This window comes from Podarcis liolepis, assembly GCF_965112155.1.
Source record: "Podarcis liolepis genome assembly, chromosome: 1".
Lineage (NCBI taxonomy): Eukaryota > Metazoa > Chordata > Lepidosauria > Squamata > Lacertidae > Podarcis > Podarcis liolepis.
Window position 1 is genome coordinate 2190425 of NC_139554.1, and position 27407 is coordinate 2217831.

Genomic DNA, 27407 nt, shown 5'->3' on the forward strand with positions numbered 1-27407 from the left:
TCCCATTAATTTACTGAATCCTCTTCTAAAGCCATTGAGGTTTTTGGCCATCGCTGCCTCCTGTGGGAGAGAGTTCCATAGTCTAGCTCTGTGCTGTGCAAAGAAGGACTTTTTCTTACCTGCTCTCAATCACCACTCAAGCTTTGCAAGACATCCTGGGAGTGGTCTTACACACCAGTGACCAGCAGTAAGTTGGCAGTCCAATTTAGGAAAATAATCTTGCGGTAATGCACCCAGTTTCTTTGCAGAAGAAGCCAGCCTTCCTATGCATGTGCTATTCCATAGTGGGATTATAAATGTGCAACTCAACAGCCATCCTATGTCACGCACCTGCGAGGGACCTCATGCAACCTTTGACCTTTGCCCAAGTGATGCGACGAGGAGGGAGGGATGCCAGCTTTCGCCAAAGTGGGGTGATTAAATTCCTAAAGACCATTCCGCTTTCTACATCACTTTCAGATTATTTTTTAAAGTCCTTGTGAAAATGCATTAGCATTTTAGCACTGATTTCTCCTTCTATATCGTTTTGTTTCTGTGGTTTCCCCAAATCTACCCCGTTCTGAGAACAATTTTATCCCTAAAATGATAGGTTTGGGTATGTTATTTTCACTGAAACGGATATTTGTATGGACGCTTTCCTCTAATAAATGTATGCATGGCGTTTGGTCAGAAAACTGCACCACAAGATTCAGGCACAACCAACTCTCCATCTTTGTAGACAAAAGAGTTGCCTTTGAAATATGTTGGGCTCCATAGACAGAGTTCTGTGCCCCTTCTGCCTTTCCCTCGACACCCTCAACAACCAGCGAAAAAAAAACACAACGTGAAGCTCATGCAGCAGATGTGATGACACCGCAGGTGTCCGTCTCTGCTGCAAAACATCTCTCCTTTTTTTTTGCTGAGATTCCTGCAGCCCTCCAGCCTCAACCGGGACCACGTCTTTCATCTTCCTGTTCAGCTCTGCAACCCAGAGAGCTGCAAATTCATTTTGCACATAGAAAACCCTCTTTTGTACATCGCGCATGGCCCCCCCCAAACTTCTAATTGACAGAGACAAAAAGCGAGTTGAAACAGGAGATGAGATTGGAGTTGGGAAAAGGCACCTCGCCCGGCTTCGGAAGAAGCACCTGAGCCTCTCACCTGCCGGATGCCCAGGTGGTACGTGAGGATGCGGTCCACAGCGTCTGGGTTCATCTGAGTCCACTCGAGGCTGTAGGCGTAGACGCGGGCCCGATTCTGCCACAGCGGGTTGTAGGTGTCGTAGTAGAACTCCGGTGCATAGGCTTTGCCTGCGGGGAAGAGAGGAACGAGGGTCAGGCGAGAGGAGGCGATGCCAAAGCAGCAAGAAAACAAACAGTGTGGGCACATCATGTTTCTAGATCATGGGCAGGCAACCTAAGGCCCGGGGGCTGGATCCAGCCCAGTCGTCTTCTAAATCCAGCCTGCGGACGGTCCAGGAATCAACGTGTTTTTACATCAGTAGAATGTGTGCTTTTATTGGAAATGCATCTCTGGGTTATTTGTGGGGCATAGGAATTCATTCATTCCCCCCCCCAAAAAAAATATAGTCTGGCCCCCACAATGTCTGAGGGACAGTGGACCGGCCCCCTGCCCCCCCAAGCCACATTCTAAAAGGGTGTTGGATGTCAATCAAATCAACGAAAGGCCAGGTTAAAAAGGAACATTTTTGCCTGGCGCCTAAAGGTGTATAATGAAGGCGCCAGGCAAACTTCCCTGGGGAGAGCAATCCACAGATGGGGAGCCACTGCAGAGAAGGCCCCGTTCTCGCGTTGCCACCCTCTGAACCTCTTGAGGAGGAGGCACATGAAGGAGGGTGTCAGAAGATGATTTCAGGGTCTGGGTGGGTTCATATGGGAAGAGGTGGTCCTTGAGGTATTGTGGCCCTGGGCCAATTAAGGCTTTATAGGTCAAAACCAGCGCTTTGAATTGGTCCCGGAAACTAATCGGTAGTCATTGCCATGAGTTTTTCTAACAGATGAAGTTCAAACTATAAACATTCATAAATAAAATACACAGTAAAGCAATCCCATTAAAAAAACACACCACAGCAATTAAAAACAAGAGGCTCAGGTTGAACGATGGAAGGTGTGCTGGTGTATGGTGTAAACAGATAATAATAATAATAATAATAATAATAATAATAATAATAATAATAATAATATATTTATACCCTGCCCATTTGGCTGAGTTTCCCCAGCTACTCTGGGTGGCTCCCAATTGAGTGTTAAAAACAATACAGCATTAAATATTAAAAGCTTCCCTGAACAGGGCTGCCTTCAGATGTCTCCTAAAAGTCTGGTAGTTGTTTTTCTCTTTGACATCTGGTGGGAGGGCGTTCCACAGGCGTTCCGCGGGTGCCACCACCGAGAAGGCCCTCTGTCTGGCTTGCTGTAACCTCGCTTCTCGCAGCAAGGGAACCGCCAGAAGGTCCTCGGCGCTGGACCTCAGTGTCTGGGCTGAACGATGGGGGTGGAGACGCTCCTTCAGGTATCCTGGGCCTTTGAGGCCGTTTAGGGCTTTAAAGGTCAGCACCAACACTTCGAATTGTGCTCGGAAACGTACTGGGAGCCAATGTAGGTCTTTCAGGACCGGTGTTATGTGGTCTCAGCAGCTGCTCCCAGTCACCAGTCTGGCTGCCGCATTCTGGATTAGTTGCAGTTTCCGGGTCACCTTCAAAGGTAGCCCCACGTAGAGCGCATTGCAGTAGTCCAAGCAGGAGATAACCAGAGCATGCACCACACTGGCCAGACAGTGCTCGGGCAGGGAGGGTCTCAGCCTGCGTACCAGATGCATCTTCCAGAGCCGGCAGAATGCCAGCATAGATAGGGACTCTTGCATTTCATTACGGAGCACATGCCACATTTTATTTATCTATTCAGTTTTTATACTGCCCTTCATCCAAAGATCACAGGGCGAATCACAGCATAACAATGCAAAATAGCAACACAAAAGACATAATAAAGAAAGGCTGTATTGCGGGGGTTGAATCAGATGACCCTCAGGGTCCCTTCCAACTCTACAATTCTGTCTCTAAAATGGAGTGGGTTTTATTTGCTGATCTTAATGCTTGGTGCCTCAGCTCGCTGGTTTTCCTCTTCCCTCCCCATCCCTGTTTCCTTTTGTGCCATGCCATTTTAGACAGAGGGCAAGGACCATGTTGCATTCCTTGACACATAAGGTGCTCCAGGAGCCCTTCTGAGCAAAGAGAGGGAGATAAGCGGCCTTTGAATAAATCAATGAACAATAAACGTCTGAATGAGCCCTTTATACATATTTCAGCAAAGAGCAACACTGCCCTGCATTGTGAAATGTATCAATATTAGTGGAGTGTAGGATATTTTCTCCCACAGGAAATGGAATTCGTGGTCCCTTTTAGGTTGTGATCCCCGACAGAGCTGGCCTCTGCCTTGAAAGGAGATGCTCTGGGGTGCCTGTCAGTCCAGCCAGGAGAATTTCAGTTAAAATTCCACTCGCAAAGCACCTTCCATCTCCACGGCTTTTGTTATCGACTGCAAGCTCGGCGCTTCCAAAGAGCAGGGGAGAAAAGCGCAGGATCTCTCGAGTTCAAAGAGGTTTCTCCTGCCCCGTGAGCATGAGGATCAATACGGAACAGAGATTGCGGTGCTGAACTCAAAGCAACACAAGTGTGTGTGTGGGAGGGAGGGAGGCAGTGAGAGAGAGCTGGAAATTGTGGACTTCCAATGAATCATTGCTGCAACAATTCTTCAACATCAACTTTGTTGGACTGGTCATGTTGTGTGGATGCCTGATGATCGTCTTCCAAAGCAACTACTCTATTCTACTCTGTTCTGTAGTATTAACACCAGCAATTGGGAAACCCTGGCCTGTGAGCACTCCACTTGGAGAACAGCATTTACCAAAGGTGTCATGGGCTTTGAAGACACTCGAACTCAGGATGCAAGGGAGATTCCATCAACGGTGTCTCAGAAAATTTTTGCACATCACTTGGGAAGACAGGCGAACTAATCCCAGTATACTGAAAGAAGTAAAGATTGCCCGTGGTGAAGCAATGATTCTTCAACATCAACTTCGTTGGACTGGTCATGTTGTGCGGATGCCTGATGATCGTCTATTCTGAACTTAAAAATGGAAAGCATCATGCTGGTGGTCAACAAAAGAGGTTTAAAGACTCTATCAAGGCAAATCTTTAAAAAATGTAGTATAAACACTGACAACTGGGAAACACTGGCCTGCGAGCGCTCCAGTTGGAGAACAGCCTTTACCAAAGGTGTCGTCGGCTTTGAAGACACTCGAACTCAGGACGCAAGAGAGAAACGTGCTAAGAGGAAGACACGCTTGGCAAATTCAAGCGTCTCAACTGGCTTATTGCAACACAGCTCCCCGTTTTGGTCCTGGAGGAAGAACTGTGAGGGGAGAGACTTTGTCAAGCAAGGCCTCCTTCCCCCTGCCTTGCTCCCCCCTCCAGTCTCTGCTTCTCAATTTGTATTGTATTATTTTATGTACTGTGGCTTGCCGTTGTTTTATTGATGATAGTTTAGAAATTATTTATTGTAACTGTTGAGTGGATTTCTGTTTAACTTTTATATGTCAATATTTCTATTTTATACTATTCTAATGATTGTTGAATGTTACTTTTCTGATGTAGGTTGCTTACTTTAAAGCTATGTTTTATTATCACATTTTTGTATTGCATTAGATTGTTATAAGTTGTACATTTTTTCTTTCTTCAGCTTGTAAGCCGCCTTGAGTATTGTAAGATAGAAAGATGGTACAGTGGTACTTTGGGTTACAGACGCTTCAGGTTACAGACTCCACTAACCCAGAAATAGTACCTCGGGTTAAGAACTTTGCTTCAGGATGAGAACAAAAATTTTGCTCCGGCGGCGCAGCGGCAGCAGGAGGCCCCATTACCTAAAGTGGTGCTTCAGGTTAAGAACAGTTTCAGGTTAAGAATGGACCTCCGGAACGAATTAAGTACTTAACCCGAGGTACCACTGTATACAAATTAAAAATGATGATGATGACGATGACACACGAAACATAAGCCTCTTCGGGACGTGGGAAAGTACCTTATAATGAGCCAGACCATTGGTTCATTTTGCTTAGTATAACCTGCACTGACTGGCAGCATCCCTCCAGGGGGTTGGGGCAGGGGATGCTCTCAGCCCTACGAGGAAATGCCGCCGGGACCTTCTGCATTCATAGCAGATGTTCTGCCACAGAGCTATAGCCTTCCTGTGCAGACAGGGACTCCAGAAAGCCCAGCCACATCCCAAAGGCCTTAATGGATATGTTGTGCGTTCGTTTAGCGCTCTCTGCGTTTTCCATAAATACACACACAGAGAGAGACAGGGAGACACAGCGATTAGTCTGTCAGGGTGCGGTGGAGGAAATGAACTGGGGAACGGCGCTCCGGCAGATGGCAGGGAAGCATTTCTTCTCCCCCGGAAAGATCAGGCGCATCAAGTCTCAAAGCCTCGTTCTCATAATTACCAATTTGGCAAAGAATTCGAGGCAGGGAAAGCAGACACAACTGTTTACGCTCCCCTTTCTTAAATGGCTCAGGGAAGAAAGAATATTTTTGCATTCATCCACATTCTCGGAGGAAGAGATCGCAGCGTCATATCGTAGAACTGGGTGGCTTGTTTTTTAAACAACAACAACAAAGTTTGTAAAGAAAATAAAAAGGGCTGCAGAGTTGGGAGGGGGTCCCAAAGGTCAACTTTCCCCCCTCCCTCTGCAATGAAGCAATTGTTAAGGATAATTGTTTAATATTTAATGAAATGGGAATGCCAGTGGTAGGGGTGAAAGGGTTTAACTCTAAGGGACTCTGAGCTTTAACTGAGTGGATAATTAATGATTGTTTTCTGCTAGCCAACGCGTGAGTGTTTAACCTTAGATCACATGAGAGGTATTGAATTGCAAATCTGCCATCCTGGAAAGGGGGTGGCTGGAGTCTTTGTTCTCAGACTCCGTGGAAGAAAGACAGCTCTCCAGGAAAACAGCCTCAGGCTGGAGTGCAGATTGTGGGGAGAGACAGGCCTCTGCTTCTAGGACTGTTGGAATTAGTTCATATATTGCAAAATGCTGAATTTATGCCTCGGACTGGCATATGTCCTGTGGATGCATCATTTGATGTTTCTGTATCATTTTGAAGAAAGTTCTGCAAGTGAAGTTTTGAATAATACCTAATGGGTCTGGAGAATGTTTCATTTCCAAAAAGAGTTTTTATGTATCCAGTCACATCACACTGCAGTAGGAATCACAGATGATCACAGATGGCAGTCTGTGGGGAGGACAGTTTTGCTCAAGAATTTGCTCCTTTTGGGATCACCACTAAGAGCACAAGATCGCAAGAGGAGTGTGATGGATCAGACCAGTGGCCCATTGAGTCCAGTATCCTGTTCTCTATGTCAGAAACTCACATAGTTCTGAGAGCCAGTGTGGTGTAGTGGTTAAGAGCAGTAGACTTGTAATCTGGTGAACCAGGTTCGCGTCTCCGCTCCTCCACATGCAGCTGCTGGGTGACCTTGGGCCAGTCACACTTCTCTGGAGTCTCTCAGCCCCACTCACCTCACAGAGAGTTTGTTGGGGGGGGAGGAAGGGAAAGGAGAATGTTAGCCACTTTGAGACTCCTGAAGGGGAGTGATGAAGCGGGATATCAAATCCAAACTCTTCTTCTTCTTCAATGCTTCTGAACACCAGTTACTGGTGACCACAGGAGGGTGGGGAGCGCTCTTGTTCTCATGTTCTGCTTGCAGGTTTCGCATTGGGGGCATCTGGCTGACCCCTGGGAGATAAGTGTTGGATTAGATGAGCCATTGGCCTCATCCTGCACGATCTTCTTAGCTTCTTATGTAGGTCTAGCCTCAAACTTCATTACACAACTGTTTCAGGTGTTTGGTTTCCAGTGCATCACCTGCCCCAGGTGCACAGACCTAGGTAGCAAGGAGCCTGTCAGGGATGCTTTAGCTGTGATCCACGCACTGCAGGGGGCTGGGCTAGATGACCTTTGGGGTTCCCTTCCAACTCTTTGACTCCACGAGCCTCCTGGACGCTCCTTGTGGGGTTTAGGGCCCTGGCTGTTCCCCAAACTGCAGTTCTGAAGATGGGTGGGGGGCGAATTCCATGACCCCCTCGCAAGTTTTGGTTCCTCTCCTTACAAGGCCTGTGGTTTATAAATCCTAAACAAAGCAGAATATTTACTCTGCGAGTTATGGCCGGCTGCAGCCAGCCTGAAAGATGCTTTGTATTACCCGCTTGGCCTTTATTATGCAATATATATTTTATGAAGAGCTGATAATAATGCAGATGCAAATTCCGCTCCTCTGTCTGTGCAACGGGGAAGGCATGCCGTCGTTTGAATTAGATACGCAAAGGGTGATTTTCACATCTTCAAGCAGCCGGGGTCTGTTGGAGGAGACCGTTCTTCACATCGCAAGTCACTCCCCACCTTCCTGCACCAACTGATCCTCTCTCCCTTTTTGCTGCTTCAATTAATTACACAATTATGGAACTTAAGATGGGCACAGTGGGATCTCTGGAGCAGGCGCAATCCTAAGAAGTGGAGTGAGTTTCTCCATTGTTCCTCTCTTTCCTTTTCCCAGATAACGGAAAGTCCACAGAACCTTCCGTGCCAAAACTAAGCAAACGTGACCCCTGCTGGATGAAGAGGGAAAGAGCAGAGACTCATCTGCCTTTCTGCAGCACAGAATCAAAGAACTGAAGATGACCTCCAGAGGTCATCTAGTCCAACCCCAGCAATCTTGTTTCCCCAACTCCAGCTTCAGCCTCCCAGTGCAGAAAAAATGTGTGTCACTGGCTTATCCTAGAGACCAGGGACAGATCTGTTAATTTCAGATTCTCTCAATCTTCCCCTTCTCTCAATCTAGTATTAGTAGTAGTAGTAGTAGTAGTAGTAGTAGTAATAATAATAATAATAATAATAATAATAATAATAATAATAGTATTTATACCCCGCCCTCCCTGGCCGGAGCAACCCAGGTCAAAATGCAATTTAAAATGCAGCTTCATTTTAAAAGTAGCTGTCAGGGAACTGCCATCGGTTCAGGGGCGAGAGGGGAAAAGCTGGATGGATTACAGAGATCCCCCAAAGATCGTGGGAAGCAGCCACCTCCTCAGCGGAGGAGAGTAGCCACGCCTCTAGTGGAGAGGAGCTTCAGGACTCGGAGGAGGCGAGGCGGTGCCAGGACACCTTGCCTGAGCAAAGCGGGAAGGAGAGAGGTCCTCCGTTACCCACGCCCTCCCTGCGCAGTAGGCTTCCGCGCAGAGAGGGGAGGCGCAGATTGGACGTCAAGAAACTACTCTGCTGGGGAAGGTTTAAGGACCGCCCACTCTCAGATTCTGCCAGTGAATGAGGGAGCCACGGAAGAGTGGCGCTCTGCATGGTAAAGGTTTTTTTGGCACCAATAACAAGGCTTTACAGCCGACCAGGGAGGCAGTTGCCTGATTGTTCTCGAGCAACCCCCTGATATCTTTACAGCAGCCCATAGATCAAAACCATAAGGGGAGGGAAACATAATGGTCCAAACCAAAGGCCTGGTGGAACAGCTCTGTCTTGCAGGCCCTGCGGAGAGATGTCAAGTCCCGCAGGGCCCTGGTCTCTTGGGACAGAGCGTTCCACCAAGTCGGGGCCAGTGCTGAAAAGGCCCTGGCCCTAGTTGAAACCAATCTAACCACCTTGCGACCTGGAACCTCCAAAGTGTTGTGATTTGTGGACCTTAAGGTCCTCCGCGGGGCAGACCAGGAGAGGCGGTCCCGCATTCCTGCAGCAACTTGGCAATTACTATTTCTATAAATCCTCATGAAAATTCATCAGCATTACAATGAGAATTTCTGCTGATAAATACATTTTCTAGGCAGCTTTGGTTAATAGATCCATTTTTTTATTTTTTTCTGCAAAGCAATTTACCCCAATAGAACATATTTCTATATACACAGAGAGAAACATCTACTCTAGGATATCCATTTTCATACCCATTCCTTGGCTGGAGAACTGCACCGTGCAATTCAGAGAAGTGTGAATATCAGAGGGTGCATCGCATTGCATGGCAGGGGGTTGGACTAGATGACCGTTTGGGTCCCTTCCGACTCCACAGTTCTATGACGCTCTGTACATTTCCTGCAACAAGCCAACTGGTCATGTTGTGCGGATGCCTGATTCTCGTCTTCCAAAGCAACTACTCTATTCCAAACTTTAAAATGGAAAGCGCAATGCTGGTGGTCAACAAAAGAGGTTTAAAGACTCTCTCAAAGCAGATCTAAAAAAATGTAGTATCAACACCAACAGCTGGGAAACACTGGCCTGTGAGTGATCCAGTTGGAGAACAGCCTTGACCAAAGGTGCCCTGGGCTTTGAAGACACTCAAACTCAGGACGCAAGGGAGAAACGTGCTAAGAGAAAGGCACGCTTGGCAAATCCACACCGGGATCAACTCCTGCCTGGAAACCAATGTCCCCACTGTAGAAGGATGTGTGGATCCAGAATTGGCCTCCACAGTCACTTACGGACTCACTGTTAAAACCGTGTTCATGGGAGACAATCTTACTCGGCTACAAGTGATACAAGAAGAAAAAGCCTTCTGACCTTGGAGAAGATGGAGAGGTGACAACATAGCCATCTATCCAAATATCTTAAAAGCTGTCACATGGAAGAGGAAGCAAGCTTGTTCTCTCCTGCTCTGGACGGTAGGACTCGAACCCATGGCTTCAAATTACAAGAAAGGAGTTTTTGACTAAACATCAGGAAGAACTTTCTGACAGCAAGAGCTGTTCCACCGTGGAACAGTCTCCCTCAGATGGTGATGGACTCTAGTTCCTTGGAGGTTTGGTGGCCACCAGTTGGGGATTCTTCACTTGCAACTCCTGCATTGCGGGGGGTTGGACTAGATGACCCTGGGGTCCCTTCCAGCCCTGCAGTTCAATGATTCTATCTCCCAGGCATCCGACCACCTTATCTCAAGAGATGGATGGAGCTCCACAGCTGAACAATGTTCCTGCGAGGCTCAGAGGCCATGTGGAGCACCTTTACAGTTTATGAGCCACTGGGATTTGGAGCCCAGTCCATTCAAACCACGCAAAAATTAATTACCGTCCTGAGCCTCCTGTGATGGAGAGGCAGCCTGCCAGGCTCACGTTTCCGATTTACCTTGCGCAGACACAAAGCCCTATAATCAGCGTATCGGCTGCGTCGAATAGACGTGACAAAGCGTCTTTGAAAAGACCCACAGCGCTAATTTACTGGAAGCTTTGAACACTTAAAACAGAGTTTTGGCTGCGGGAGGAAATGTACAGGGTGGGCTTAATCCTGCCCTGACATTTGGCAGCGGCGGCGAGGTCAGTGTGAGGATGGAAGTGAAAGGAGAGATACAGGTGTGTTTCTGTTTAAACTGGAGCTCGTGGGTGTGTGGGGGTCACTGACGGATCAAGTGCTTTAATAACTGAAAAATAAAGGAACCGGTAGTATTAAATAGTCTGTGGTTTAATGAACAGCTTTTAGTTATTCCTGCAGACTGTAGTTTGGTCAGGCTGTGTCTGTTGCAAAATAATTAGACATCTCCTTGCTGCCATATTGTGCTTTCCTGAACCCACAAAAGATCCCTTTCGAGTTTGGCTCCTCGTGGGCTTGGTTTGATATATCTATAGACCTTCTCCTTATCTATTCTGGGATGCCCTCTGAAGTCAGAATTGTGGCGTGGCGGCTCAGGATTAAATATAAAACCCTGGCACATGTCTGCCCATTTCCTAAACTAGACATGGTAGATTGGGATTGAGGTGGAAGGTTGCGATCCAGCAGCATAAAAATAAATAATCCCATTGTAGGTTGCATCAATTGAAGTGTCACGTCCAGATCAAGTGAAGCAGGGATGGCGTTGCCCCACTGGCACAGACACTTTCACCTGGGTTGTGCGGTAGTACTCGTGAAGCAGTAGTTGGTTCCTGTGAGATCTGGCGAGATTTTGCTGAGGTCTCACCAGAAACCGGCACCACTTCAGGCTCTGCTTCTCCACAACTGGTGGTGGTAGCAGGGCAGGCAGGGCACTCAAATGGGTGCCACCCTATGGTATTCTGCTGCCCGAGGCAGCGGTTGCCTCAGCCTGCCTCATGCGTGGTCCGGCTCTGAAGGGAAGTCATAGTACCACTCTGTTCAACCTTGGTCAGACCACACCTGGAATACCGTGTCCAGTTCTGGGCGCCACAATTTAAGAAGGATGTGGACAAGCTGGAAGGTGTGCAGAGGAGGAGGAGGACCAAGAGGGTCAAGGGTCTGGAAACTAAGCCATATGAGGAATGGTCGAAAGAGCTGGGTATGTTTTCTCCTGCTCTGGAGGGGAGTGTTAGATATCTGTTATGCCATTGTGCAGTTTTTGGAGTCACAAGACTCTATTGACATTCCAGACATTCCAGACTGCTGGAAGTCTCACGGGAGATGGATGTTGATGTTACTGGTTTCCTGTTTCTTTGTGCCTTTTCTCTCTCTGTGTCTCTCACAGAGAGAGCAGTCGCATATTCTTTTCTGTCCTGCATAGTTAGGAATAAACGTAGCAATGTAGCACACATTTCCCGGCTCCTTCTGCTATTTGGATACTCTGCGTGATGGGGGAGCGTGCCTAAGCCTCATCAAAGGCTTAGGTCGTTAATCATCGTCGGAGTAGAGCCTAGATGGATTCCGAAGACACAGCCGGAGGAGGAGAGGCATTTCAGTCGTACGGAACCCCCGACACGGAGGACCCTAACTAATGGCTCAAAGTTGCAAGAAAGGAGATTCCGACTAAACTTTTGGAAACACTTTCTGACAGTAAGAGCTGTTCAGCAGTGGAACGGACTCCCAGGAGGGAAGGTGGACTCTCCTTCCTTGGAGGGTTTTAAGCAGAGGTTGGATGAACCACCTGTCAGGGATGCTTTAGCCAAGATTTCTGCATTGCAGGGGGGTTGGACTAGAGCAGAGGTCCCCAAACTAAGGCTCGTGGGCCGGATAAGGCCCGAGGGACTCGTTTATCCGGCCCGCAGTGACCCCCGCTGCCACCGCCCTCTCTTACCGGCGCTGCACTGCATGGCTGCCCACTTCCGGCTCGGAGGAGCACCAGAAATAGCTTGTGCGCATGTGCAAGAGTTATTTGCGCATGCACAAGTATTATTTGTGGTGCACATCTGGGTCGGAGGAGGCCTGTACACATGCGCCCAAGCTATTTCTGGTGCTCCTCCGACCCGGAAGTGTGCCGGAAATAGCGTCTGTGCACATGTATGGTCACGCGCTCCCCCGCCCTCCTGCCTGCCACACGAGCAGCGCTGGAGACACTGGCCTGAGGCGTGGTAAGTTTGCTGAACCCTGGACTAGAGGGCCCTTCCAACTCATTATCTGATAAACTTCTACCATGTCCCCATTTACCGCTGTTTCTCATAAACTCCTCATGAGGAACGGTTAAGGGAGCTGGGCATGTTTAGCCTGGAGAAGAGGAGGTTAAGGGGTGATATGATAGCCATGTTCAAATATATAAAAGGATGTCACATAGAGGAGGGAGAAAGGTTGTTTTCTGCTGCTCCAGAGAAGCGGACACGGAGCAATGGATCCAAACTACAAGAAAGAAGATTCCACCTAAACATTAGGAAGAACTTCCTGACAGTAAGAGCTGTTCGACAGTGGAATTTGCTGCCAAGGAGTGTGGTGGAGTCTCCTACTTTGGAGGTCTTTAAGCAGAGGCTTGACAACCATATGTCAGGAGTGCTCTGTGAGGAGATTTCACCCCTCCCATACCCAAGAATCTCCTGATCATCTCCTGATGGTCTCTGCTGACTCTCCAGAGAAGAGGAGGCGTGTCCTGCCTATCTACTTATTGTGCCCAGCAACATATCAGTGTGTGTGAGAGAGAGAGTCAGTCAGTCAGTGTATCGGAGAGAGTGAGAGTGTTAGAGATCCTAGAGATTAGATTGCTGCTAAGAGCAGCTGCAGACTCTCAGTGTAGCATTGATTTATGCTCAGAATATTCAGCTCTGTATATAGTTTTGTATCATAGTTGTAGTTATAGAATAAAAGGAAGATACTCTACAGAGCTGCTCTCCGAGTGGTTTATACTCTGCAAGACTCTGCAAAACTCTGCTGCGCAACGACTGTATTATTGAGACAGTGAATCCGGTGCTCTCAGCTCTAAGCTGTGAGTCCACAGCACTGTGACCTGTTCCTGCGAGAAGGAGGTCTCTGGCAGTGCTACCCAGCTCGCCCAGCCCAGTCGGGGTTGAGGTGCATGAGTCCAGTTGGTGCACTGGCTCTAGGGCGATGCTGACACTCTGATGGTGTTTCCTGCTTGGCAGGGGGTTGGACTCGATGGCCCTTGTGGTCTCTTCCAACTCTATGATTCTATGATTTATGATTCTATGATTTCTATGATTCTAACTCAAAAGCCCGGCAAACGCCAGGAAGAACGTTTTTCTCTCTGCATAGGCTGGCTCTCCGAACTGCCGACTGAACGAGGAGGCGGCACATGAAGGTCCCGACATGGTGCCCAAGACATCACAGAACATTTGCCGGGTGACTCAGCCGGACCCAAAAGGTCACGTTGTGAGAGCTCTGATGTGTTAAACTGGCTGTGTGAATTGAACCAGAGCCTCAGAGCATCAAAGGTGAGGGATGGCTTGGTTTGAACTTTGCCTGTTGGAGGGTCAGAGCTTCAAAGAGGAACCAGATACATGGCTTGCAGGACTCTGAAACGGCCACCCTGAATGGCACAGCTAGGAAAAAAGAGACTTCTGTTCTCCCTGTCCTTGCGGGAGGTTTAAACATCGCAGGAACCGTCCTTAAGGCTCCTGTGGAAACTTATAATTTACTCTGCTGGTTTATAGCCTCCAACTTTCATTTGGACTTAAAAGCGGAAGCTAATAACTAAGAGTCAGTCTGATAATCAAATCACCGTTTGCAGGAAGGCCAGGGCAGGCAGGAGAGAATTACAGGGGATTTGTTCTCATGGCCCCACAAGGAAACACATTCAATTCAGTGCCATCATTTGCAGCGGATGTCTCTGAGGGATTCAGTGGACTTGAGGGTACCAGCTGCCCAGGGGGTTCCAGAAAGAGAATGTTGCAAGCCCCCGGCATGGAACCTGAAACCTTCTTCATGCAAATCAGGTGCTTTATAGTTTAACGGTCTGTGGCCCTTCCCCTTATCTAATGCTGTCTTGTTCGGACCTTTCTTCTAAAAACCTGAAGGTTGCAAATGCAACAATTTGCACTGAAAATAAACACTTTCCCACCGAACTTTGGTCCTTCTGCAAAAATAAATATACAGCAAGGGGCCTCAGAAGAAAAGAAAGATACCCAGACAAAAAAGTAGATGAACCCAAAGTTGGCAACTTGTTTAAGGATAGATCAAAAGCCTTCTGAATGTGGTTTTTCCAATGAGAAACAAGGCCAGGGAAGAGGCACTTTATAAAAATCATGGAGAAAGTGGATACAGAAAGGGTTTTCTCTGTTGTAATGCAAGAAGTCGTGGAAATCCATTGAAGGCGATTGCTGCAAGGTTCAGGATGGATAAAAGAAAGCACTTTTTCACACAGCGCCTGGCAGCACTTACTCCCCCAGGAGGCAGTGACGGCCACCCACTTAGATGTCTTTGAAAGAGAAGGAGGCAAATTGGTGGAGGAGGAAAAGCCTATTGGCTGCTACAGCTGGGATGGCTCTGCTCTGGCTCCACAGTTGGAGGCAGGAATGCTTTTGAATGCCGGTTTCCGGAAACCCCAGGAGGGGAGACCACATAACACCAGTCTTGAAAGACCTACATTGGCTCCCAGTACGTTTCTGAGCACAATTCAAAGTGCTGGTGTTGACCTTTAAAGACGTAAATGGCCTCAGTCCAGTAGACCTGAAGGAGCGTCTCCACCCCCATCATTCAGCCCAGACACCAAGGTTCAGTGCCAAGGGCCTTCTGGTGGTTCCCTCCCTGCAAGAAGTGAGGTTGCAGGGAACCAGGCACAGGGCCTTCTGGTGCCCGCCCTGTGGACTGCCCTCCCATCAGATGTCAAAGAGATAAAGAACTACCTGACTTTTAGACGACATCTGAAGGCAGCCCTATTTAGGGAAGCTTTTAATATTTGATGAATTATAGTCATATTTCATGTTACGTCCGCTTCATGTTATGTTCTTTCAGGATACGTCCAGTGGTGACTTGGAAGTACTGGAAAGGGTTATTTCCAGGTTTCGCCGTTCGCGTATGCACAGACGCACAAAATGACATCACGCGCATGTGCAGAAGCGGCAAATTTCATCCCGCCCGTGCGCCGCTGCGGGATGCGCTCTTTTCATGTTGCAAATGAGCTTCCGGAACGGATCCTGTTTGCAACCAGAGGTACCACTGTATTGTATTTTAATATTTTGCTGGAAGCTGCCCAGATGGGTGGGGTATAAATAATAATAATAATTATTATTATTATTATTATTATTATTATTATTATTATTATTATCTCGTGCTCAAATCCCACTTGCAGGTTCCCCCAGGCATTTGGTCGTCCCTGGTGAGGACAGGGTAGGTGACTCGAGGGGCCACTGGGCTAACCCAGCAGGATCTCACGTTCTGAAGCCTCTCAGCCCTACCACAGACAGGAAATGGCCCTTATGGTTTAAAAACAAAACACTCAACAAGAACACAAGACTGTTTGCAACCTCCTGAGCCCACTCTGTAAACAGTTGTCTGCCAGAGGGCACAATCGTGATGTTTTAAAGACCTTGTTCTACAAGTTATCTCATAAGAGCCCAGATTTCGCACAATGGTTTGCAATATCCTTTTTCTTTTTTCTTTCGCAATGCAATAAAAAACCAAGTGAGGTGTTCAGCCTAAGATCCAGGATTGCAACATGAAGGCAGGAATCAATCCCAGACAGAAGACAAAGAGTGATCCAAGGATTTTGCATGTCCTTGTGTACTTTTCTCTGCCTAGTCATGTTGATGAGAAGTTCCATACTGCCTTGGATGCAGTGGGTGCCAACCGGCAGAATGAGACATTGGCAGGTAATGGGCCCCAATCCTGCACCTCTCTTTGTAGGGAAGAGCTGAGAGACAGGGAGCGGGTCCCTGATTCAACCCTGCCAGCGCTGTGAAAATAGGAAAATATGTCAAGCTCAGTTTATCATTTCTCCCCAATCTTAAATTTGGTTCTGTGCATTTTCAGATCGGCTTATGATTCTTATTTTTTAAAGTCCTCATGATAAATGTTGTGCAAGCATCCCTAATGCCATCCATTTCCACCAATATATTTAAAATGCACCTTTCAATCCATTCTTGTACACATTAGTCTGGAGAACAAGACTGCAACTTTTGGAAGAAAACGAATTTCCAGAGGCGTTTGTGCATCAGTCTGTATGTTGTGTCAGGAAGCGCAAGTTAAGTAAGTTTGATTTTCCATGGAAATGGAACTGAATTCTTCCTCCATCCCTATTGTTTAGTCGTTTAGTCTTGTCCGACTCTTCGTGACCCCCTGGACCAGAGCATGCCAGGCACTCCTGTCTTCCACTGCCTCCCGCAGTTTGGTCAAACTCATGCTGGTAGCTTTGAGAACACTGTCCCACCATCTCGTCTTCTGTTGCCCCCTTCTCCTTGTGCCCTCCATCTTTCCCAGCACCAGGGTCTTTTCCAGGGAGTCTTCTCTTCTCATGAGGTGGCCAAAGTATTGGAGTCTCAGCTTCAGGATCTGTCCTTCCCGTGAGCACTCAGGGCTGATTTCCTTTAGAATGGAGAGATTTGCTCTTCTTGCAGTCCACGGGACTCTCCAGAGTCTCCTCCAGCGCCAGAATTCAAAAGCATCCATTCTTTGGCAATCAGCCTTCTTTATGGTCCAGCTCTCACTTCCATACATCACTACTGGGAAAACCAGAGCTTTAACTATACGGACCTTTGTCGGCAAGGTGATGTCTCTGCTTTCTAAGATGCTGTCTAGGTTTGTCATCCTCCATCCCTACATTAGAGAAATGTGGGGACTAGGCTAGAAGAAGACTCATTCAAAGCTGAATTGGGTGGCATTAATATCCCTGGAGTTGACAGTTACATCCTTCCTTTGGGGCCTTTTGGATCTGACCAGTCACCCATCTAGTCCAGCATCCGGTCCTCACAATTGCCAAGAAGATGCCCTAATGGGAAGCCCATCAGATGGACCAGAAATCAACTCCCTTCTCCCTTGCTGTGGTTTCTAGCAACTGGTACCCAGGAGCATTGCTGCCTCCAGAACTCATCTCTCTCCATTTTGGTTTTCCACAAAATGTTTCGGGCCACAACTCCAAATCTCCATTCTGGTTGATGGGAGTAGTAGCACACAACATCTGGGAGACACAACATCAGGTTGCAGCAGCTGCCCATTGTGGTTGAATAATCTGCTCTGAATGAATGAGACCCTCCCTGCCCACAGTCTGTCTTGCCAGAGTGGTACATGCTCTAGTTATCTCTCGCTTGGACTACTGCAATGCGCTCTATGTGGGGCTACCTTTGAAGGTGACCCAGAAACTACAACTAATCCAGAATGCGGCAGCTAGACTGGTGACTGGGAGCGGCCACTGAGCCCACATAACACCAGTCTTGAAAGACCTACATTGGCTCCCAGTACGTTTCCGAGCACAATTCAAAGTGTTGGTGTTGAGCTTGAAAGCCCAAAACGGCCTCGGTCCAGTATACCTGAAGGAGCGTCTCCACCCCCATTGTTCTGCCCGGACACTGAGGTCCAGCTCCGAGGGCCTTCTGGCGGTTCCCTCACTGCGAGAAGTGAGGTTACAGGGAACCAGGCAGAGGGCCTTGTCAGTGGTGGCACCTGCCCTATGGAAAGCTCTCCCACCAGATGTCAAAGAGTAAAATGACTACCAGACTTTTAGAAGACATCTGAAGGCAGCCCTGTTTAGGGAAGCTTTTAATGTTTAATAGGTTATTATATTTTAGTGTTTTGTTGGAAGCCACCCAGAGTGGCTGGGGAAACCCAGCCAGATGGGCGGGGTATAAATAATAAATAAATGATGATGATGATGATGATGTTGATGATGAACAGCCTGAGCAACAAGTGGCTGGTCGGCCTTGTGGAGCCCCAGAGCATTTCCCCGTTGCATCAGGCTCCTGAAACGCCTCTCCGTCCTTCCCGCCTGTCTTCAGTCCGAGGCAGACCGGAGAGAAGAGGAAAGAAAGATGATCAAGTGCCTAATGTACACCTCAGGGGAGAGCGATGGAGCTGCGCTTGCTCGTAATGGGTGGCAAATCGTTGGGCAATGAGTGCCAGAGCTATTAAACAGGGACTCGCCAGCGAGCAGGAAGGATGTTAATGGTCCCCGAGGCTCCTCTCTGCACCGGCAATTTGGGCTTCCGACAACGCAGTGGAGCTGAGCACAAAAGCAACCGTGTCAAAGGGATTCCTTTCAGATCACTGAAAGGAGCGCAAGGCAAGCAATCCAGAGATGATGCAAAGCCTGCTTCCTCCTGCACATTCCTTCTCCTCGCCCCAAGGCACATCAGAAGAGCCTGGTGGATCAGGCCCATGCCCCATCTAGCTCAGCATCCTGCTCTCACAGGGCCAACCACGTGCCAGCAGGGAACCAGCAAGGAGGATGCAAACGCAAAAGGAACTCCCCTCCTGTGGTTTCCAGCAACTGGCATTCAGAAGAAATGTTGCATCCAACATTGTTGCCTCATGACTGGTGGTAATAATAATAATAATAATAATAATAATAATAATAATAATAATAATTTATTATTTGTACCCTGCTCATCTGGCTGGGCCTCCCCAGCCACTCTGGGTGGCTTTCACCAAAATCTTAAAATATAGTAAGGCATCAAACATTAAAAGCTTCCCTAAACAGGGCTGCCTTCAGATGTCTTCTAAATGTCAGGTAGTTGTTTATCTCTCTGACATCTGGTGGGAGGGTGTTCCACAGGGCGGGTGCCACTACCGAGAAGGCCCTCTGCCTGGTTCCCCGTAACTTGGCTTCTCACAGGGAGGGAACCGGCAGAAGGCCCTCAGAGCTGGAACTCAGTGTCTGGGCTGAACGATGGGGGTGGAGACGCTCCTTCAGGTATAACAGGACCGAGGCCATTTAGGGCTTTCAAGGTCAGCACCAACACTTTGAATGGTGCTCAGAAACGTACTGGGAGCCAGTGTAGGTCTTTCAGGACCAGTGTTATGCGGTCCTGGCGGCCGCTCCCAGTCACCAGTCTAGCTGCCGCATTCTGGATTAGTTGTAGTTTCTGGGTCATCTTCAAAGGTAGCCCCACGTAGAGCGCATTGCAGTTGTCCAAGCGGGAGATAACCAGAGAATGTGGGCAGGGAGGGTCTCAGCCTGCGTACCAGATGGAGCTGGTAGACAGCTGCCCTGGACACAGAATTGACCTGCGCCTCCATGGAGAGCTGAGAGTCCAAAATGACTCCCAGGTTGTGCACCAGGTCCTTCAGGGGCACAGTTACCTCATTCAGGACCAGGGAGTCCTCCACACCAGCCCGCCCCCTGTCCCCCAAGAATGGTACTTCTGTCTTGTCAGGATTCAACCTCAATGGTAGTAATCAATACCCTTTACCCAAGTGATGCGGGTGGTGCTGTGGTCTAAACCACTGAGCCTCTTGGGCTTGCCGATCAGAAGGTTGGTGGTTCGAATCCCCACAATGGAGTGAGCTCCCATTGCTCTGTCCCAGCTACTGCCAACCTAGCAGTTCGAAAGCATGCCAGCACAAGTAGATAAATAGGGACCACTGCGGCGGGAAGGGAAACGGCGTTTCCATGCACTCTGGTTTCCGTCACGGTGTCCCGTTGCGCTAGTAGCGGTTTAGTCCTGCTGGCCACATGACCTAGAAAGCTGTCTGTGGACAAACGCTGGCTCCCTCGGCCTGAAAGGGAGATGAGCGCCGCAACCCCACAGTCGCCTTTGACTGGACTTAACCATCCAGGGGTCCTTTACCTTTTTATATTTTATTTACCCTTCCCACCCACGAATTTGTCTAAATTGCATCCTAAATGCGCTAGTCCTTCCTATACACACATGCAGTATGCCTTCCAACATTTCTCCAGTGAAAACAGGGATGTCCTAAAGAACGGCTCAGGACTGCAATACCTCAAGGACCACCCTTTTCGATATGAACCTACCCGGACCCTGTGATCATCTTCTGTGCCCTCTCCTCAAGAGGTCCGGAGGGTTGCAACACGAAAACAGGGCCTTCTCTGCAGTGGCTCCCTGTCTATGGAATGCTGCCCCAGAGAAGTTCACTTGGCGCCTTCATTATACACCTTTAGGCGCCAGGCAAAAACATTCATTTTTAACCAGGCCTTTGCCTGACCTGATTAACATCCTATACCCTTTTAAAATGCAGCTCTTTGGGAGGGGAGGGGTATCATTGGCTTATTGTTTTTATTTTGATTTTATATATTGTGATCTTTTCTGTGAACCACCCTGAGACCTCCAGGTAAAAGGTGGTATACAAATTCTAATAGTAATAATAAAATAATAATAATAATAATAATAATAATAAACAGATCATTCTAGGATCAAATCAGAAACCGGGACAGCTCCTGTAAATCCGGGACTGTTCCTGGAAAATAGGGACATTTGGAGTCTCTCTCTCTCTCTCTCTCTCTCTCTCTCTCTCTCTCTCTCTTTTTCTCTTTTTCTTTTTCTTTCTCTCTCTCTCTCTCTCTCTCTCTCTCACACACACACACACACACACACTACACACAATTATGACAACATGCTCTCAATGCGTGCACACACTGCTTTTCCTCCATCACAAAGTGACCACTGCCTGCCCACATTGATCAGCAATGGAGGGAGGTGGCTCATGTTTTGCACCCCAGAGAGAAGGCACCTGTTCCACATTTTCATGCGCTGGAGTGCGCACTGCAGCCTTGGCATCATGGCAATCCTGGAGGTGTGTGTGTGGGGGAAGCCTCTGTCCCCTGCCCCATCCTGACCTGCCAGCCCTAGACGGAGCAGAACGGGGGAAGCCTACCTGTCACCAGAAAGGTGCACCTCCCGGCCCCCGCCTCGTTGATGATGTTGCAGTTGTAAATCCCATAGCTGTCCCTGGAAAGGCTCCGGATCGTGTACTCGGTGGAGTCCTGGGCATCAAACTGCCCCGTCCGAAGGAGTTTGTTGCCCAGCCGCCACTCGAAGGTCAAGACGCGGGTGGGGTAAGCCCTCAGAACACGACAGGTCATGGTGACGCTTCGGCCTTGGCCCTGACGGATCTCCAAGAAGGTCGGCTCCACGGCGGGAGGATCTGCAAGAAGCGGGAGAGGAGAGGGGATTGCAACAGGTTTTCTTCAGTGAACCACACCGGCTGCGATGCTGGAGACCGTTTTGCTAGGTCAGAACCCACAAAAAGCAGAGTCGCCAGGCCTATAAACTAGTCGGTAATATCCAAGGCAACACGATGACCAAATACAATGATACGATATCAACATACGCTCTTTATATAATATGAAATATATGAAATCACATAAACAGAAAGCTTAGGAATCTCTGAAAGTCACAAAATATGCTCTCTTAATGGATTCTCTTGAAAACATAAAACCAAATAAACATAAGTCTTATAAGTCTTGGAAAGTCTTTGAAGACTATGCAAGTCTCTGAAAGAAGCAAATTCTTATCTGGTGGAAACAGGTTGTAAAGCTTAGTTTATGGCGTCCGACGATGCCGAAGTAGTTTGCAAACAGACGTTGTGAACGGTGATTCTGGATATATCCACTATTTCGTGGAATTCTTCTTCAGCACAGCAGAAGGATACAAAAATGATTCACAAACCCATCTATATGGTGAATGAAAAAGTATAAGTATATAATATGCCTTGGATATTACTATTGTTTGCAACACAGGGGTTAAATTGCTAGGCCTCTAAACTACACAGAGGCCTTCCCTCACCTTAGATTTACACACAAGTAGACATTAAGTCACATAGCAAGCGGAGCTGCAACCGGGTAACTAAGCAACAGCCTTATCAGATGGAGCAATCCCAGGCACAGAGGAAGAATCAAGGCTATAAACTCATCAGCAAATTTCTTCAATCATCAGAAGATCTCCTGGCTCTGTTTTCTTTTGTACAACATTCCCCCCACCCAACAAGGATTTAACAAGTTTCTTTTCACTATTAGCTATTGCTAAGCACTGGAAGGGTGACCATATACCAACTGGAGAAGAAGGGCTACAAAAACTGAGCGAGGACTTGAAACTCGCTAAGTTGATGGAAGCCTTAAGGAACAAGCCAAATAAATTGTCCAGAAGGAATGGGGATGCCTAAATACCTACCTATTGAGTCAAGGTTCAACAACCAAGATTTGGTTGTGTTTAGAATAAACCCGCAGTGAGAGATTTTACTTTCTTGGGCTCCATGATCACTGCAGATGGTGACAGCAGTCATGAAATTAAAAGATGCCTGCTTCTTGGCAGAAAAGCAATGACAAACCTAGACAGCATCTTAAAAAGCAGAGACATCACCTTGCCAACAAGCACCACTTTAGCTAATGGGGCCTCCCGCTGCCGCTGCGCCACCAGAGCACAATTTCTGTTCTCATCCTGAAGCAAAGTTCTTAACCTGAAGCACTATTTCTGGGTTAGCGGAGTCTGTAACCTGAAGCGTATGTAACCTGAAGCGCATGTAACCCGAGGTACCACTGTATTACTTCTTAATTTTTTTAAAAAAAATGATTTAAAAAAAATAACTTTCTTTTTTTCTTTTCAAAAGAAGAAGAAGAAGAAGAAGAAGAAGAAGAAGAAGAAGAAGAAGAAGAAGAAGAAGAAGAAGAAGAAGAAGAAGAGTGTCCCTGGATTCTTTGAAAAAAATCTGGTACCCTTCCATTAGCTGTCCTGGCTCTGCTGGGCCCCTCCAGAGAAGCTGCCCTCCTCGGTCATCTTTCCTCCAGCCTTCAGGCTATTAATGGGCCAGAACCTTCCAGCCTGTGGAGCAGCAAAGACCTTTGCGGCTCCAGGCATCTGTTTGATTGACAGGCAGGAGATTAAACGGTTTTAAACAGTGCTGAGAGTTACAGGTCATTCTGAGTCCTCGGGAGGGCAATTAAAGTTCTTTCTCTTTTCCTCAACTCTCCGCCCCTAAACTCCCCTAAAATCACAGATCCTCTAGGCAGATTTTCCCCCTTCTGATGAATTTCAGTGTTCGGTTCAGGTGTGGGAGGGAGCTGGAGACATACCTGGACTGGGGGTCTCATGTGGGTCTTGCTTGGGAAGCTCCCTAGTTCAGTGGCAGAGCAGTGTGGACAGTCCTGAGCCACGTAGGCGGATCAATGTTTCCATAGAATCACAGAACTGTGAAGTTGGAAGGGACCAGGGTGGGTCAAATTTAAATCAAATTGATTTAAATCACGATTTAAATCACGATTTAAATCACTAGTCAGCAAGACTTGATTTAAATCATTTCTTTTTACAGAAAGACTCCTTCTTGCTGGTATCATCATGATACTTACAAGCAGAGGTAGGTTTCATTTTTGGAATAATAAATTTTCAGAGTAGTTTTTACAGTTAAATAAGAAAATTTCTGATTTGGTTATACTATTAGAAATATATAGGCAGATACCGTATTTTTTCGCTCTATAACACGCACCCGACCATAACACGCACGTAGTTTCTAGAGGAGGAAAATCCGTAGGCATGCCACCCGTAGGCATTCCCTCCATAACACGCACAGACATTTCCCCTTACTTTTTAGGAGGAAAAAAGTGAGTGTTATGGTGCAAAAAATACGGTAATTATGAAATTATGGTGAGGTTTAATAAGTGAACTGTTTATATTTGGGCAACTTATCTGCTGGACTTTATTGGAAGGAGAAAAATAATCATTTCCTTAACAACTATTTAAACAAATTATTGAACTAAAACAATAACATTGTAGCATATGTATCCATGTTTGTTAACTGATGTGGTTATCCAGCATCGCCTGAGCTCTGTGAGTGCAACTTTCTCCTGACTGAACTGCAGAGTTTTTGAGGAACGGGACATTCTCAGGGAAACCAAAATGCTTTTTTACAAAGCTATTGTACTACCAACCTTACTGTATGCTTGTGAAACATGGACCACTTATAAACACCATCTCCAACTCATCAAAAGATTCAATCAAGGTGTCTCTGACATTTGGGAAGACAGGTGAACTTATGCCAGTATATTGGAAGAAGCAAAGATCACCTGTGTTGAAGCAATGATTCTTCAACATCAACTTTGTTGGACTGGTCATGTTGTGCGGATGCCCAATGATCGTCTTCCAAAGCAACTACTCTATTCCAAACTTAAAATGGAAAGCGTAATGCTGGTGGTCAACAAAAGAGGTTTAAAGACTGTCTCAAGGCAAATCTTTAAAAATGTAGTATAAACACCGACAACTGGGAAACACTGGCCTGTGAACGCTCCAGTTGGAGAACAGCCTTGACCAAAGGTGTCATGGGCTTTGAAGACACTCGAACTCAGGATGCAAGGGAGAAATGTGCTAAGAGGAAGGCATGCTTGGCAAACCCTCACCATGATCATCTTCTTCTTCTTCTTCTTCTTCTTCTTCTTCTTCTTCTTCTTCTTCTTCTTCTTCTGCGATCCCTCGTAGCCGAGTAAGATTGTCTTCCATAAACACGGTTTTAACAGTGAGTCTGTAAGTGACTGTGGAGGCCAATTCTGGATCCACACGTCCTTCCACAGTGGGGACATTTACCATGATCATATCCTGCCCGGAAACCTATGTCCCCACTGTGGAAGGACGTGTGGATCCAGAATTGGCCTCCAGTCACTTATGGACTCACTGTTAAAACCATGTTCATGGAAGACAATCTTGCTCAGCTACGAGGGACCGCAGAAGAAGAAATCCTATTGCTCCCAATCTGACGCTGAGCGAGGTGATGCCACAGATCCCAGCTTCTGGTTTCCTTGCACTTGAAAGATAATAGCAGGAGAGGGGGAACCTTCCTCCTGCCCCCCCCTGCAAGGAGATTGCCATGGCTTTGGCTTCTCGGCTGCTGATTCCTCAGGCAGCAGAACAATTTGCAACCTGCTTCAATCAAGGATTGCAAACAGCAGCCCCTGAAATCAGCGCCGGCTTTAGGAAGGCTGTCAAAGGGCTGTTTCACAGCAGATCCGCCGGGCGGGCTCCTGGCAGACAGGTTGCTGGGAACAATCAGCACCTCACCTACAATTAATGTTGAGGCTTCTTGACGCGAGTCTCTCCTCCTCTCCACGCCTCTGCTTCCCAGTGGTGCAATGTGAATCCTGGCAACAGACCTGCCTTCCAATGAAGATGGCCATAGAGTGCCAAAAACCAAGCTTCAATTAAGCCTAAATATAAGAAGGAAGAGCCCCGCTGGGTCAGGATAGTGTCCCATAGAATCGTAGAGTTGGAAGGGACTCCATGTGTCATCTAGTCCACCCCTGGAATACAGGAATCTCAGCTAAAGTCTTGCATCCTGTTCTCACAGTGTCTGACCAGATGCGTCTTTTGGGAAGCCCCCTGGCAGCAGCCGAGCACAACAGCCTTCTCCCTTCCAGCTGCTTTATTAATTTTTATTTTATTTATTAGTTTTCTATACTGCCGAGGGATCACAGGGCAGTTTCCAAAATACCGGTGTTCAGAAGCATTGCTGTGGAGGCAAAGCACAGCCCTGGCGGCTAGGAGATATCAGTGGCCATCGGCAGCCCTCTCCTCCTCCAGGAATTGAAATTGATTGAAATTGAAATACTTTATGGTCACTTGTACAACTTGTATACAGTGAGGTTACATTAGCACCCCCCACTCAGCTCTCTTAGTCTTAATTCCCCTTGTTTACTGACGCACACACACACCAAATCCCAAAGTCAGTTGCCCTGTTGTCATCTTTTCATTCAGCAGCCTAACAGCCCAGGGATAGAAGCTGTTCTTTACCCTGTTGGTGCGACTAATCATGCTTCTGTATCTTCTGCCTGAGGGCAGGAGATCAAGAAAGTGCCGGCTTTGAAAGAGCATTAGACCAATTCCTAGAGGAAAGGGCTATTGATGGCTTCTAGCACAGATGACTCTCTTCTGTATCTACAGTTGGTGGCAACAAAATTTCTAGGAGCCGCAGGTCAATTCTGTGTCCAGGGCAGCTGTTTACCAGTTCCATCTGGTACGTAGGCTGAGACTCTACCTGCCCGCGGACTGTCTCGCCAGAGTGGTGCATGCTCTAGTTATCTCTTGCTTGGACAACTGCAATGTGCTCTACATGGGGCTACCTTTGAAGGTGACCCGGAAACTGCAATTAATCCAGAATGCAGCAGCTAGACTGGTGACTGGGAGCGGCCACCGAGACCATATAACACTGGTCTTGAAAGACCTGCACTGGCTCCCAGTAGGTTTCTGAGCACATTTTAAAGTGTTGGTGTTGACCTTTAAAACCCTAAACGGCCTCGGTCCAGGATACCTGAAGGAGCATCTCCACCCCCATCATTCTGCCCGGACGCTGAGGTCCAGCACCGAGGGCCTTCTGGCAGTTCCCTCATTGCGAGAAGCCAAGTTACAGGGAACCAGGCAGAGGGCCTTCTCGGCAGTGGCACCCGCCCTGTGGAACGCCCTCCCACCAGATATCAAAGAGAAAAACAACTATCAAACTTTTAGAAGACATCTGAAGGCAGCCTTGTTTAGGGAAGCTTTAATAATAATAATAATAATAATAAAATAATAATAATAATAATAATAATAATATTAAAATACTGTAATGCATCAAACATTAAAAGCTTCCCTAATGTTATTGTATTTGAGTGGTTTGTTGGAAGCCACCCAGAGTGGCTGGGGAAGCCCAGCCAGATGGGCGCGGTATAAGTAATTTTTTATTATTATTATTATTATTATTATTATTATTATTATTATTATTATTATTACATCCCCTCCAACATTTCGCTGATGAAAATCAAAAGGAAAAGCAGAACAGTCTGGGATCTGTTCAGAAGCAGGGACTGCTTCAGTAATTCCAGGACAGTCCCCAGGAAATCATGACACTTTGGAGGGCCTGGTAAACCCATTGCTGGAAACCCCAGGAGAGGAAGGGCTCCTGTGCTCAGATCCTGCTTCCCAAGAGAGGCATCTGGTTGGCCACTGTGAGAACAGGATGCTGGATGAGATGGGCCACTGGTCTGATCCAGCACATGCTCTTCTTATGCCACAGGAAGCTCCCCAACCCCGTGAAGTGGTTTTGGGCTTCCCGTCATCGCAAAGACTGGGTGTGTGTGCTGGTTCCGGGGGCTAACTGAGAGGCGAGGTCCGAGTCCAGTCCGAGGTCAAGGGTGTGGTATGGAGGCTGTCCGTCAAAGCTGTAGCTGGGCCCAAGGGGGGAGTTGGGTGGGGTCAGGAACTCTGGCAGAAGAGCAGGACAGGGTGCAGGCAGGAACAGGCTACCAACAACGTTGCTCCCGCAACCTGGGACTGGGCTGGCTGGCTTTTATCTGCCC

General features: G+C 47.6%; 1 protein-coding gene across 2 annotated transcripts in view; it reads right to left on the reverse strand.

The window, feature by feature from the left end:
- MDGA2 (MAM domain containing glycosylphosphatidylinositol anchor 2) overlaps nt 1-27407 on the reverse strand; it is a 409007-nt gene that overhangs the window by 53272 nt on the left and 328328 nt on the right. For both annotated transcript variants that reach the window (XM_083514663.1, XM_083514662.1), the window contains exons 9-10: nt 20972-21241; nt 1141-1289 (exon numbers count right to left, since the gene is read on the reverse strand). In XM_083514663.1, coding sequence (XP_083370789.1) covers nt 1141-1289; nt 20972-21241 — 419 coding nt within the window. The remainder of the gene's footprint in view (nt 1-1140; nt 1290-20971; nt 21242-27407) is intronic.